Here is a 14,803-nt window from a genome sequence, read left to right as displayed (position 1 = left end):
TCAGTGCTCGTTGATGATCGTCCAGCCAATTCATCTCAAGCATACAGCTTGTACAAATTCCAATGTCATACAGGGGATCCACGCTCAGTTACACTGTCCACTTCTTCCTACTGGGACAGTAGTGATTGGACCTTCGTTGTGGCCTCACTCGGCTATGTTTATCGCCCAACTACACAACAAAAAGTTTGGAGAAATACCGATGCACTTCGGCCGACAATTGAGCCAGTTGATGTAACTTGGCAAAAGGACCTAGTACTTCGCCTCTATGTGCAACGCCAGAGCTTTTTCTATCTATGGAATATCGTTATTCCATCAACGCTGCTAACTGCACTGAGCTCGATCATCTTCTGGACTCCTGTCAAATCCGGAGAAAAGATTGCACTTGGGCTGTCGGTTTTCCTGGCTTTCTCAATGTTCATGGTACTAATTGTGGAAGAAGTTCCACCGGGATCTGACAGCATACCTCTTATTGGTGAGCAAGTATAATTCATCTGCATTACTGGCCCAGTTATTTTTCCTGAGAATTATTCAAGCCCAGTTTGACCATGAATTCTAAAGAGTATTCGGATTTATCTGCAAGAAACGTTTATTCAATGGATCTACCGAATAACGTCTCCAAGTGGACTCCACCTGGGTAATCTTGCATCGGAAATGCTCAGACCTCTGTTTAAGTGTTAACCGAGTACAAAACTGGACATTTAGATAATATTATAGCAGTGGTTTGATTGGTGACTCTCAAATAGCGATTGCCTGAGGATGAATAGTCCCGCTCATCGATTCTGCATTACTTTAAGAGGATGATACTTTCAAAATCTGAGACGAGTCCTAATTCGATTCATTCCTACTCGACATTTTGACATTCTACTAAGGCTTCTGTTCAGACCTCATCCATTCGCAATAATCCAAACAAAGGTCAGTGGTCTAGTCCCTATACGGGCACTGCATGAGCTCAGGCTTGAAGCAACGAATGAGGATGATGATCCTGAGTTGGTTCTTGGCGTTCTTCTTCAATTTCTAACATTTCAAAAAATATTTCCTGGTTTTCAAGCAAATTATATTTGTTTGGCTTCGCAAGCATAAGCGCGTTATTGGTGTGGCAGAACTGCTGTGCATGTCTATTTGGCTTTATATATGACTAATTTGCATTCTGTACGAATTTGGCTTTGAGAAGAGATTCAACTGGATCCAGCTGAATCTCCTTCGTACTATTGCCAGCTTAGAGTGCACGAGCTGCACGAGGCCACCGAATGTTTTACTTGCTAGGCTACTTAAAGTGTCGCCTCTAAACGTAGCACACTACTTATACGGTGACTGAAAATTATTCGACCAGTTTTACCCTTCTTGTGTTGATACTTGTTACCGGAGTTTCAGAGTAAAACCAATGACAGAATGACGTGCACCCACTTCGACTGACACGACAACTCAAGTAGGTAACAGAAGAAATCTATGCGTCGAACCATGCGTACGCATAGCTCATAAGCCAGAGTAAGTGCCAGACAACTGTGCAGTACTTCACTGGTTTTGGTGGACATAAACCCGATAAAAAATTGCCCTCAGGCCTGTCCATTAGGTACGGGTGATTGTGGCTCCAATTCAAGACAGAAACAAGGAATGTGACCGCGAAAAAACAGGGGAACGAGTCCGGAAAAGCTCGCTTTTACGCTCTTTTGCTCTTTAGTGCTCCTTATGAGCAGCACATTTAGGATACGGAACATCGGTCAGTGGAAACAACATAAGTATCTGTTGTGAGGTACACAAGGACGGATTTTGTCTTTCGCTTTTGGAGTACTTTTTTAAGTAAGGGAAATCAATGATGCCATCCCTGTCCACTCACAATGTCCTTCAGTATCCACATCTGGAGGCATGATCCACGTAACTTTTGTGAGTATCGAGACCATCACCAAAGTGTAAAATTGTCTTATATATTCACGGTGAAATGCAAGTGACAAGCATTTGGATAGCAGTCGTTCATTTGACGACTAGTCCCTCTGCAGTTTGACTTCTGTCTCACTAATTCAAATTCAGATCACTTACAGTGACGCCGACAAGGTCTTACCCGGTGGATTGTGCGGAATACATATCTCGGTGTGATTGAAGTTATCACCGCATTATCCTGTCATTCCCTGTTCAATAAACCTGGATTGCATTCTCGAAACAAGGGCTGGAGGGCGGCTAGAAATATCTCAACGTTTTTAGTTGTAGCGTCGACTGATTTTCATGTGACTGTCGCACTGTAGAACGGGCTATTCAGTGACAGCGAATATTCATTGGAGTTTGGGAAAAAGTAATGGGGACTATGCGCGCGTAGGTGAATGGGTGTGGATCAGGTGTGTAATTAACTACTAAGAGAAGGTTTGTAGCCGATCGGGAGAGCGTCATTGGGCTGTAGGCAAAAACCGTTTCAGTGAGGGTGCCACACGAATAATATTGAGAAAATGATAGTTTTGCTTCCTATCAAACGGCAATGTTTGCCTGGCCATTCACCAGCGCAGATCGATTTGTTGATGGACTAATTTATGGACACGAAGGTCACCGGTATTTGAAACAAGTCGATGAGATAGAATGATGAGTTTGGATTGTGGGTCGATTGGATGGAACCGTGCGCATTCGATCCATTACCCCAGCTGGATAACGAATTTTGTTTTGTTTTGTTATTTTCGTAAGTAGCCAGAAGGTTTTGAAGTTAAAATCGTGAATTTAGCCCTGCGAGTGGAAAACAACATGCGTCCGAAAACCGAGTCGCACAAATCAGCTGTTTTACATTTAATGGGGAAGTGTGGTAATACATACTTCCTCAATTTCCAGACCTTTTAAATGAAGTAAACAAGCTATTACTTAGCTAAACTTGGTTGAATGCGCTAAATCTTGACGAGACACTGTATATTACGCGGCTTGGTGTTGATGGACTCGATTGGCTTAGAATAAACGGTACAGCGGAAATGTAAGCAAATCCGTCCCTACACTGGATATAACAGTCACTGTGTCCTTATGTAAGGCGATCATTTCCAGGTATGATATCGCCGTTTGAGAGAGATTTTCCATTGTACCGTGTTTATTTCAGCGAAAACTTCACACACCCACAAAAATACGTCTCTGCAGGGGAATTTTCCCAAGTAGGACTTGATCACGTTGGAGGTGAGTAAGCTTAAAACGCTCATCGGAATGCTTGCATAATGATCCGTTACAAGCTGACTCGGTGAACAAAAATAAAAAGTGTTGAAATCCTTACGTGCAGAATAGCATCGACTGCTGTTACAAAACCAATGTTCCGGTCATCTGGCTTGACATCTCCTCTGCTGCTGATTTTTTCGGATCCATAACCGTTACCTTCAAGTTAAACCGGTGGATTTTGCAGAAATATAGAACTTGTGACACTTAAGGAATTGTCATTGTTTTTGTTATTCCACTGAACACTAAAAGGACCTTACAACTGGTTTATCACGTTGCATTCGCTAGTTAGTGTTCAGTACTAGTTACCAGAATAACCGACTTGTGTGAATGAACAGAGGCCAACAAAATGGAGCACTATAGAAGCTGCAGGTGTTCACCAAAGACTGGCATTTGAATGACGTGAACTCGAAGGTTGTCACGAGTTTGCTTGTCTCAATAAAGAGTTTTACTTGGTTTTGAGTGGAGCTCACAGCCGACCAGTGCTGCTCTGGTGCGGCCTGGAAAGAACTATGACGTTTTAATGTTTTCGGGAAAGGTTGGTAATAACCTGTAGATTTGTGGTTGGGAAACGTTTCGCTCTTGACACAAAAGCTTCATCAGGCCAACTGACTAGGTTACGAGATTCGTCAAGATTTGAGGAGAACCACTCAGTCAAGCCAAATCTGTGTGAGGTGTCGGCCAAGATATTTTGTGTTAGAGTGGGTCACTAAGTGTTAAGCCGATTGGGACACCTGCATGGGTTTGGGTCTAGTTCTTCCGGTTCGGTTCACGTGATGATTCCTCGTGAACGTGGTTTGCAATTTTCTGTGTGAGTGAGCTGAGGAAGAGGGATTGTGTGAACCTTGGTCGGGTTGGGATTTCCACCCCACCCCCACTCCCCGTTTTTGCCAATAATTCCACATGCATTGACGGCCACATGAAATCACTTGTCGACTCGGCTTATCTGAGACCGCCTTCCATACGCTCGCCAATTCCACACCCTCGATTCTATTCACGCTGTGATGCTTGGTAATTTACACCGCCTCGGCTATCAGCCGCTGTGGTGTGAATCGCAGTCCCCGTCTTGAAACGTCCACATTCTCCAGATCCATTCTATGTCCTGTGTCCGACAACTAGTAGGGTCGTTGTGCAAAATGTTTCATAGATAAGTTTGTTCAGGTTATTTCAAATGAGATGCTTGTAATCAGTGTACGTGTGGATGATTTAACATCACTCTATGCTGTCAGAGAGTTTCTTGTTTCTTCTTTTGTTTGTTAAGGTCTCTTTATCACCACCGTGATGACCTTGACAACTGCCTCGGTCGTGGTCTGCGTGGTGGTCATTAACGTAGGTAGCCGCGGTGAAAAACTTACGCGAGCTCCGCACTGGATGAGGGCATTGCTGCACACATGTCCAGTGCGTTGGTTACTTAGCCTCGGAGCAGATCATCTGGCGACAGCACGGAAACAAGCTATTGTAAGTTGGACCAAAACAATCAGCTTTGTGCATTTTTTTTTGAGTTGCCAATGCATGGGCTGTTTGCAGGTTCTGTCGGATATCGCTATCGGTCATATTCTATCCCGGATACTTGAAGCGCACGTAGAGCCGATGATTAGTTATGGCCCGTCTAAACATGAACTTCGAATCTCACACGGAATCCTTTGCTTCAGAAAGGTGAGAAATGGCTGCTCATGCCTCTTGATTTTAATCGTATCAATTCGTTTCAAGATTAGACCAGCTTAGTCCAAGTGAAGAGGAACATGTCCAACGTTTACCCTGAGTAACCGTCCGATTTTTTAGGGTCAGTAGAGAACACAGTCAAATGGTTTCGCGATCCGGTGCAGCTAAAAAGCTGCAGTGCTGCGGACGAAATACACGTGGGTAGTTACTGTTGGAACACACTGTAATCAGGTAATGTCGCGGTTAAAGTTAGGTGATTCGAAAGTGAAATCTCATATCAGAGTTGGGGTCAACACAGAATTGCGGGGCAGTAAACAGTACATGAAGAACCAGGCCACAAGTTGCACGAACTTTGAATCATTTCGACATATTTTTCACCAACGACCCCCTCAACCAATTGCTATATATATNGGGTAAATGCATAAATAAGTCCTCTATAGATTTGAAAGAATCCCAGTAGACATATTCACAGAAGTCGTTCAATTTTGATAACCCTTGGATTAACTCAAAAACGATGGTCCCCGAATTACAGTTACCGATTAGACAAACCATTTCTTTTTGTACTGTTCACCAAAAGGTGAACAAGGGTAGCAGAAAACTGGCGTGACATTGAGGTTAAAAACTCTTACGGGCTGGTTATGATTTCTTCAAACTTTTCAAACTGGACAATGTGTATTCTTTAAACATTGTCTTTTAGGTGTACCGATGAGAGTTCAACAAACAAAAATAAAAACCATCGTTGAAATCTAGGTCATTGTGCCGCCACTCCCAATGGGCCACCTAACTTCATTCTTTTCAGTCAAGGTCAGACACCACACCAATATGATATGACGCAAAATTCGTACAGCACTGCTATCCAGCATAAAATCAATATTCCATGACTGGCCAAAAACAAGTTCAAAACGAGCTCGGCAAATTGATCTGAGTCAAGTTATTTGACCACAGTGGGTGACCAAAGGTATCTACACGCTGATGAAATGTCCCATCACTTTGTTGCATCAATATGTATGGTCTAGACGGACTAGCGGCATTTGGGAACCAAAGAAATCGATCTGTGAAAGTTTCGTATATAAAAGTGGCAAAGGGTTCATGAAAGATAGGTTACCAAGGCCTCAGTAGACCAGTGATAATGAATACCTTCGAGATAACGTATTTTACCACTGAACACCCAAGGCTCATCGACCGGTTCGAAGAACACAGCAGTCTGTGGTTTCGACATAAAACAGCTGATGAACTGGTCGAAGGACCGAGTAATGCAGTAGTGACACTTGGTGGGGTTGGTGGCTACATTTCAGGTCAGTAGAGTGACACCACGCTGGTAAGTGCAGTTGATGAAGAATTATTTTAGACCCCGTCGAATCACGGCCGAAACTTTCGCCCTCCAATAATACCAAGTTACCGCAGACATTTAGTGGAGGTTACTGCACATGACCAGATGTTGTTCAAACTCGTGTACCATCCGCGTTCGTAAAATGACCGACAGATTATAGGTGACGAATACTGTTTGCAAATAAACACATTCGGATAGTAGTTACAGAATGTTCAAGGAAACCACCGTGTATGAAGATAAGACACGCATCAGGGGACAAAGCTAGACCAATAAGATACTCTTCTGCTATCGGGAAATTCGTTATTCAACCTCGACAGGACACAGACCTTGAAACGTCTTGTATAAAACATCTCTGTGAAAACAGTACGTGATTTCCACCACTCAAACTAGTGAATGTGTATGTTCCCTGTGTTCTGTATTTGCTAGTCAGCTGCTACTTAGAACTAACTTAGGGCACTCATCACTTGAAGATAGCATTGACTGGTAACAGCAAATAGATGAGACTGTGACTATTTTTTCACGTTTATCTCAGGTTGATAACGGATCCAGCCGGTGCTCCAGCTATTGGAAAAAACGTCGGAAACTAACAAAACAGTCACTAATTGAGCTGCAACAACTGAGTGAACAGAACATACACTCCTACAAGGTGATCATTTTGTTGCTAGAACAACTGATGCACGCAAACAACCCGGAAGTAACAGAAAGTTCATCGTTTCACGTTCAAAATAAACTCAAATTCTCATCGAGTAGCAATCCGGACGTTCGATGGACACCGAACTCCGAGGATGTTCGTTTGGATGAATTTCATGTGCGAACAATCAGCGTTGCGGACATCCATGTTTCGGAAGCAATAAGACAAACTTCGTCAGATGACAGTTGTATGGCAGTCAGTTTTAATACGCCAGAACCGACTTCATCGTCTAACATGGAACATATGTCAGACAAGAATAGAGTGCTGGACCAAACAGCAATAAACAGGCCACAGCCAACCACAAACTTCAGTTTGAGAAGTTCTCTGTGTAGCTATCAACAACTGGTAACATTTGAATGGAATCAAATTTCGCGTCTGCTGGACATGTTGTTCTTCACAATCTTTCTAGTTGTTACTTGCATAAGTTACTTAGTTCTATTTCTATTGCCAACATTCGTGGAAGATAATGTTGGTTGGCCGGCCAAAAACGTATGCTGATGGTGGAATTCTTCATGTAGATCAATGAATAAATATGTCATCTAATAGAAACTCACACACAAATGCATCTCAGGCATATGTACTCCTTAGTGGTTTGATTTATTATTATCCCAATGGCAACTGCATTTTAGTATTGCTGAAACTTCCTTCTCTGCAATTTTAGACTGGTTCCTACTATACATGCTTTTCTACCCAAGGGTGATCTTCTATATGTGGGAAAATTCCGGAGATTGCACTGTCGCGAGCAGGTGCTCTATGTTGGGTAGCCAAATGCATCACGTGTGTGATCCAAGCAAATAGGGACAGTGAAGTACAACAGTGGTGATCCGAATATACGCGATTAAAATAGCCAGAATGCAGACGTTTTCCATGACTTATACCAGTTGTGAACTAACAGTTTATAAACTGATTATGAAGGAAATTTGACGGGGAGCATCCAAGCATTGAAGCTTACAGCTTTCGTAAAATGAGTGTAGACGCTCTTGAAAAGTAAAAAGTCGACGGTATGCATACATAGTATCAATTAGCTGGTTAGATTTCATGCAGGAGCGCTACTGACCTTGAGACAAAGCGATGTGTTTCCAAAAACTTACGTATCCCAAGCTGAGGTCTCCGTCCTGGGATCATAGATTGGTAGCCGATTATAGTAAACATTCATTGTCCTTGCACTACTGGTCTGTCTCTACACCATAAAGCAAGGAGTGGACTAGAAATTCGTCTAGGAAAAACCTTGTTTACCTGGTAATGCACGGTAGTTCTGGTGCACCCAGTGGTTGTGAGTAGATTAGCAGTTAGACTCTTGCCCCTTCATGTTACATGATAGCAGCTTGAGTTCAAGTAGGAACTGAGGATATGATGGACTCTAAAAAAACAGCAGAAATGAATGGACAGATGAAAATTTGAAGTGAAAAGCTTTACATCCGAATGGCTGAGATTGAAAAGTCCCTAAAGAACCATAAGACCTATATAAGGTAATGCCACTCTAGAGCAATGTTTGACCGTCTTGATCAAGTGCTTTTGCTTCGGGGGTGAGGGGGGTATAGGCATGAAGGTGAAGTAAAGTATACCGAACAAGATACTTCTCGTTGTTTATTTTCTACTAAAGGGAGGGAAGTGGTGCAATTCGGGCCCGATACATTTGCATCAACCGTTATCACCAGAAAGTGGAATCTCAAAATATAAGGATACTAAGAGGAAGTGTACAGGGCCGATCAGCAGCACACTTGGTAGAGGTAGTCTCTTTCAAGAAGCTTTATTGCACAAGGCCAGCAGAAATGCAGTAAGACAAAGACAAACACCGTGCTCAGAAAATTGAAAACGGGGAATGCGGTGGTCAGTGATATTTTGGCGTGAAGCTAGTTAAATAACTGTTCAAGTGATTCATCAATGTACGCGAGATGCTCGCCGGAGAGCTTTGTAAACAATAATATCAAACAACACAATTCAGATCAAGTGACGGCCGGGAAGTTCTCTAATGTCGAACGAGGAGACTCCCGCCTCAATCCTCATTAGCTTCATGCGCGAGGCACCCGTTTTCCATAGACTGCAAGTACAGCTACTACTCAGGTTCATATGCTTCTTGAGAATTCTAAGTCGGTTTTTTGGTTGATCGATGTATTCCCCTCCGATCATCTTGTATAAGTCACAACACCTGTTTACGATCTGCAACCTTCCTGTCACTTCTCATCATCACTTTACCCAGTTAGCATTCCCTTAAAAAAGACGGCCTTACTCGTAATCAGTAGTTTTGTGGCTTAACGAATTACCCTGTACAAGCGGCATAGGTTCCCATTTACTTTGCTGCCAGTTGTCGTTAGGTGCTTGTGACATTATTGACGAAGTTATCCCCAAGGACCCTACTGGCTTACATATTCTAATCTGTAGGTCTGCTAAGCTGAATAAATAAGATAAAAAACATTGCTTCATTTTACCTACTTTAATTAATTTTTGCAATCTTTGCGCACCAGAACATTCAAGATCCCATACGGTAATGGATTATCAATCGAAACTAACTTATCATCGATTTGGAGAAATCAAGACTTGTGGATTGAAAGAGCAGTCGAATGTTGTTTCACTTTTACGCGTTATTTTGTAATGATTGTGGTGCTGAAAATGTACCTACTATGGTGCATTGGGCATCGAAACAAATCATTTACCAGCTTACTCGTGAGTAGGCAAAAACAAACGGTCAGAAATTTAGGAGGATCGGCATCGATCGATCCCGTTTTTTTAAACAAAGGTCCTTCATGCATCGCACCATGGAGAATTCTGAGACGACATTGGATGGCATTAGAATGGTCCTACTGGCTTCGTGATATTAGACGATGAATATGCACCTTCGGTATCCGAGTGCCACAGTCCCTCGACCGTAGTCCTGACAGGTATTTCACAAATGAATCCGCGTTTTCACATGAGTAGCAGACGGTGATATTGAGGTTTTAAGGGATATGAAGACTGGTGCCTGGATCGCATCAGGATCAATATTTCACGGGAAAATGATCGACCACAGCCATCTTATAAATACTGGTGATTGTTGATTGTTGGGGCCAAAATCTTGCGCAAGCTTGTTAACAAATCGGGATAGAGTACGCTTGATCTGAATCCGCCAATCCAAATAACGTCACGTTCTTTGTGCAGTTTGTTCCGGCACCACTGCGGAGCTTCAGTTGCTGATGTCCTTCATATGCTGCCGAAACCCAGATGCCAATTTATCCGAAGCATTCACTCAAAAGGATTGCAAACCGTTATCAAATCTGCCTGTTGGAATAAATGCAATAATTGATGAACGGATGGCGTCCCTGTTCTGGTGTTTTTTACCGCAATAAATCCAAAGGCATCAGTCTGTCATAATCTCGTTTTTCATTGTCCAACTTAGTTTTCAGTGCACATAAAAAAGCGCTCTATACGAGCGTGTTTCTATCGCTACCTTTTTGAGTGGAAGAAGCAAAAGGCCCCAGAGAATAGGCACTTGGTTTTATGTGAATGCTTTTGAGAGCATACCTGCTTTTCTTATAATAAACATGGTGTCAACCGTTACGGAAGATAAATTAAGCGTGTTTTCTACCAGTGCACTTTTGATAGTTTCCATTGAAAATACCAGTTCCCTCTCATCATGAAATTGTTCCACGTGCAGTAAAGGACAACATGGTGTCTAATCTGCGACTGCAGAGTAGCTAAGGACAGTCATCTAGGAAATCAGAATTAATGAGAATGGTTTCAATGCTCGGCTTCTTCAAAGAGGTGAAACATGAACGCATTCACATGGAAGTGTAAACAGCCTGATTTCAGAATACAGTACCAAAAACTGTGATTACTGGTTTAGTCATAATGGGCTTTGCCTCTGTTACCTGCGACTTATCGCCCTTTTCTGCTGGACGATATATCATAGCATACAGACTACGAAACGCAAACATAAGAAAGATGAGCGGAAGTTGGGGACAACACTTAACTTTAGGGAAGAGAGCTGCTCTAAGATCATTCGGGTCAGGACATTATCAGGAGCCAATTCGGGATCGAAAAGACTACATTCAGCCAGTACGGAGGTCGATCCAGTGAAGAGATAAACGACGGTCGAACAGGTCTGGGAAAATAGTCGTTTTGGTGACTGAAGCCAGTTGTATGGTTAAAATGTGAAAAAAGTGGCTGGGAACATAGGGATTCACGCTCCTTTGAGACACAACTCATTTTTCCATGTATGACACATCTAGGACTGCTGCTTATTGACAGTCTGAAACTATCATCAGAACCCGAAATCCGAGGCAAAAAATCTGTGGTTCGAATCAGACTGTTCATGTCTGTGCTTGGACGAATCGCCACTGTGCTTCCAGCCTCCCAACCGGACATCTCAAGGGTGTCACAGGTGAACCTCTTGGCAGTCCGTAAACGGGGTCAAACAGCTAGCTAAGCTTATGTTGGACTGGCGGAGAGCAGCTGGAAACAGCGCCGGTAGAACAAACACATCTTTGCACCAAGGAGAATGTAATTCGAACTATGTGGATGGCCCTCATTATAGTAAGCACCTCTCAGGCGTACAAATCAGCAGCGGTTATCCGTCTTCGCTGATAACTTTTCGTCCGTCCTGTCAAATTTCTTTTATGATCCTTGTGTACCGATATGTTCTCTGACGGTTGTGACATTCTGAGGCTAGTTTGTTCCAAAGTCACCAGTCACACATTGTTCCTCACAAGACTGAAACATTCAGCGTAGATATTGCATTAAAATACGTTTCCACTCAAGATGAGCGCCACGTTACAAAACCTGACTGTGTCCAACTCCCTCTAGCGGTGATCAGTTTAAATCAGTACCGTCAGTCATAGATAATTCTCACGATACGACGAATTGATGGAGTGAACAGCACTGACTTTCCTCGGTCGACGCTTCTGAAATCTGCCGGCTCTGACGAAATCAGCGAGATGGTCCAAGTTGTTAGAGCGTCAATTTACTGACTGGAAGGTCCGTGGTTCGAATCCTATCAGGAAGGCCAGCTTCCTGAAAGCAACCACTGAATGCCCGAAATCTACGGAGACTCTCAGCTCCGCTGGATGCTGACCAGACAGCGCGTCACAGCCTTGCATCAAAGCCAGAGAGCGAGAGTCAGCGTTGATCAAGGACAGACAACGCCTCCGCAATATGCAGCACGTCGCTGCCTCGTACTTAAGCCAGACCGCGTGCGTCAGCATTGGACCAAGTTCAGACAGTGTCCTTCCAATAAAAAGCTTGAGGCCGTTGTACTTTTCGCACTCGCACGCACTCGCGCTCTCGCAACCAATTTTTTGGAATATAGCTATTGTGTTCCCTTCCGTGAGTCTTTTTCTCTCCGACATTAGGCACTGGAGCCGGTCAGCAGCAGATACCACAGGCTGGCGAATCAGCAGATATAACAAATCCGACCTCTGCCTCTCGATCTCCCCTGTCTAGGCTTGGGCAACCTGGCAGTATCCCAGCCCTCGTGCCTCCTTCGGGTGGCATGGCAGCTAGGCACCGAAACGGTGCTACAGCTGGACGGTTATAAGCAAAAGCCGGCACTTACACAACTTTATGATACACTACTAGAGTATTTGTAACGACACTGCATATCACTTTTAGTAATCGGCGATGTGGATTATGAAGTGCCAGGTGTCAATAAATGGCCACAGTATCCAAAATTTAGAAACGGTTCTTTACACACCAGCGACCGGATCGGAATTTTAGTTTCGAATGTTATTATCCAACCGATCGCTAGAAAAAAACATCGTCATGAGATAAACCGAATTCAACTACTTTACGTATCTCATCAGCCTTGCACTTATATGAAAAATGAAGTTTGGGTCAGGATAACTGAGGAATACTTTGACAGGCAAACACCTGTAGACCGGTAAAAACAGCTCCAGCGAACAAAGGTCAGCAGATTCCAGATCAAGCTGGACAGAGGTGCAAGGGCCGTAGACACAATTCAAGACGAGCCTTATCAAAGTAGGGCAAGGCTACCCAAAAATTACCGGTTTTCTGCACAGACGGATTTGAATTTTCGAGGCTTCAGCAAGGCGCGATTGTCCTGATAGCTGATGACTATGGAAGACTGGTTTAGTTTGTTGAAATCGTTGCAATCTAGTATGTCATAAGCGATAGCGCTGAACGACATTTTAAACTTTTATGACTAGACTTTTTTGGAACGGCGTCGAAGCCGCCGCGTATCGGCGTTGCACTCAGAGTTCTGGTCCTCCTTGACCATTAATGTGATGGAAGTCGTTTATTGGAGATCACCTCGTTTCACTTGTGTTTCAGAGTCTTTCTGTGACTTCCTACGGACATGCTAGGATAGTCTGCAGTACGGCTGATAGGTCTTCGGAGTTTTCTACCGTCTTATTAACGCGAATTTGGTCTGTATTTCATACTTCATTCCGTATGTTAAGAGTTACTAGTACATTACTTCATCAACATGATGATCGTAAATAGGTGAAGCGAATTCGGAAAGTGCAGAGGAACTTATCTGCGCGAGTAATGCACAGCCGCATAGTATTCGGACAATCAATACACGAAGAATCATTATTTGAAGGCAGTAGAAACGGGGAAATCACGAAAAATTTCGCCATGGAGTGTTATAGGTGCCGAGATGCACGTATTTTTGCACGAAGATAAAAATTCCGGTCGAATATCATTGAATGGGATGTGAAATTTAGCAACACAGTCAAGACTAGCCTTACACTCAGATATGCTTCTACCTGGTGCACGTTCGCTCAAACTAACGCAATCACTACCAGGAGAAGGAGATTGCCTAGAAGTGGCCATCATTTTGTTCCCTATTCACTGCATTACAAGACGAACAGGGTTATCCAGCCAATAAATACAAATCAAGCATCTGGAAGTTAAGACATACCAGCCCAGGTCTTCACCCTATGAAGCACCAGCATCAATATCACTGTCAACAAGGATATTGTTGTCCAAGCAGGTGTTGGGGAAACTCCCCTCTGAGGGTTTACAAAAAAACCTTCGTTTGCGAGCTGATGGCTCTGATGAAGGCTGTAGCGCATAGCACCTACATAGCAAATGTTCCTAAGTCCAATTACTGTGACTGAGTCTTGTATTCGGGCTTTAGGAGTGCACCAATGAGGTCATTAGAGGGCGCGCAAGAGTAGCTGACTGGCAAGTTTGGTTAAGATTCGCAGGGCTGGAATAAAGACAGGATAAGTTCTTGAAACCGCAGGCGAAGTGGCATATATGGGTGATGCTGTGTACTCGCTACTTTTAAGGATGATGTAGCAATTGCTGGGATCCACGAAAGAGTGACGAATAAGCGAGATAGGAGAGCGGGTAACAATAAACAAAGACGGAGAGTGGAGAAGTTTTCACCTGACTGCGCCGATATATGCAACGAATGAAGCTACCGGTGACGGCTGACGTGGGTTGGTTTGTATATTTCACGGTTATGTGCACACTTTAATAATACCAGAACGCCTACACCTACAGAAAAGGACGATTTAACCCACAACCGAAGCCTTTGACCCAAAAGCCTAACTGTAGAGCAGCGGCAGTTGGCATGAAAGCCATCTAGCTTACGAGGGACAGGTTGCCGCGTTCGTTGCAACCGCACCTTGGCCAGGCAGGAGAGTGTGTTTGTAGACATCTATCTGTTGACTAATGTCAGGGCGCGCCCAGACAGGAGAAAAAGTACATGTGCAGAGAGTGACGCATCCCCAAGGTCACTATCGGTACGACGCATCCGGAAAGTAGGTGAGTTGGCGGCTCCCACCTAACATGGCTCAGCACCAGACGACCAGCGTAGTGGGCCTGTAGTGACTGTAATCCGTTGTCACATTTACCATTCTTCCTGAGCTTAAACGACACTTTGTAATTGTCGTTCACATTGTATCATAACGTTCGTTTTAATGTTACGAATACACAATTTTCCGGTGCGACCTGCTGACTTCTTGCTGAACGAGTGTATTTACGCTCCGTTGAACTGTTTGTTGACTGCT

At 43.6% G+C, this 14,803-nt stretch overlaps 1 protein-coding gene across 1 annotated transcript in view; it reads left to right on the top strand.

Moving 5' to 3' along the window:
* The window catches only part of T265_13118 (hypothetical protein), a gene marked incomplete at both ends in the record, with an annotated part of 14,260 nt that extends 6,923 nt beyond the window's left edge, over positions 1–7,337 (top strand). Inside the window, 3 exons of the mRNA XM_009167271.1 lie at positions 1–472; positions 4,430–4,626; positions 6,693–7,337. The exon at positions 1–472 is cut by the window's left edge and continues 226 nt beyond it. Coding sequence (XP_009165535.1) covers positions 1–472; positions 4,430–4,626; positions 6,693–7,337 — 1,314 coding nt within the window. The remainder of the gene's footprint in view (positions 473–4,429; positions 4,627–6,692) is intronic.
* Positions 7,338–14,803: the final 7,466 nt, after the last annotated feature.

Source organism: Opisthorchis viverrini (assembly GCF_000715545.1).
Source record: "Opisthorchis viverrini unplaced genomic scaffold opera_v5_40, whole genome shotgun sequence".
Classification (NCBI taxonomy): domain Eukaryota; kingdom Metazoa; phylum Platyhelminthes; class Trematoda; order Opisthorchiida; family Opisthorchiidae; genus Opisthorchis; species Opisthorchis viverrini.
This window is presented reverse-complemented; position numbering and strand designations above follow the sequence as displayed.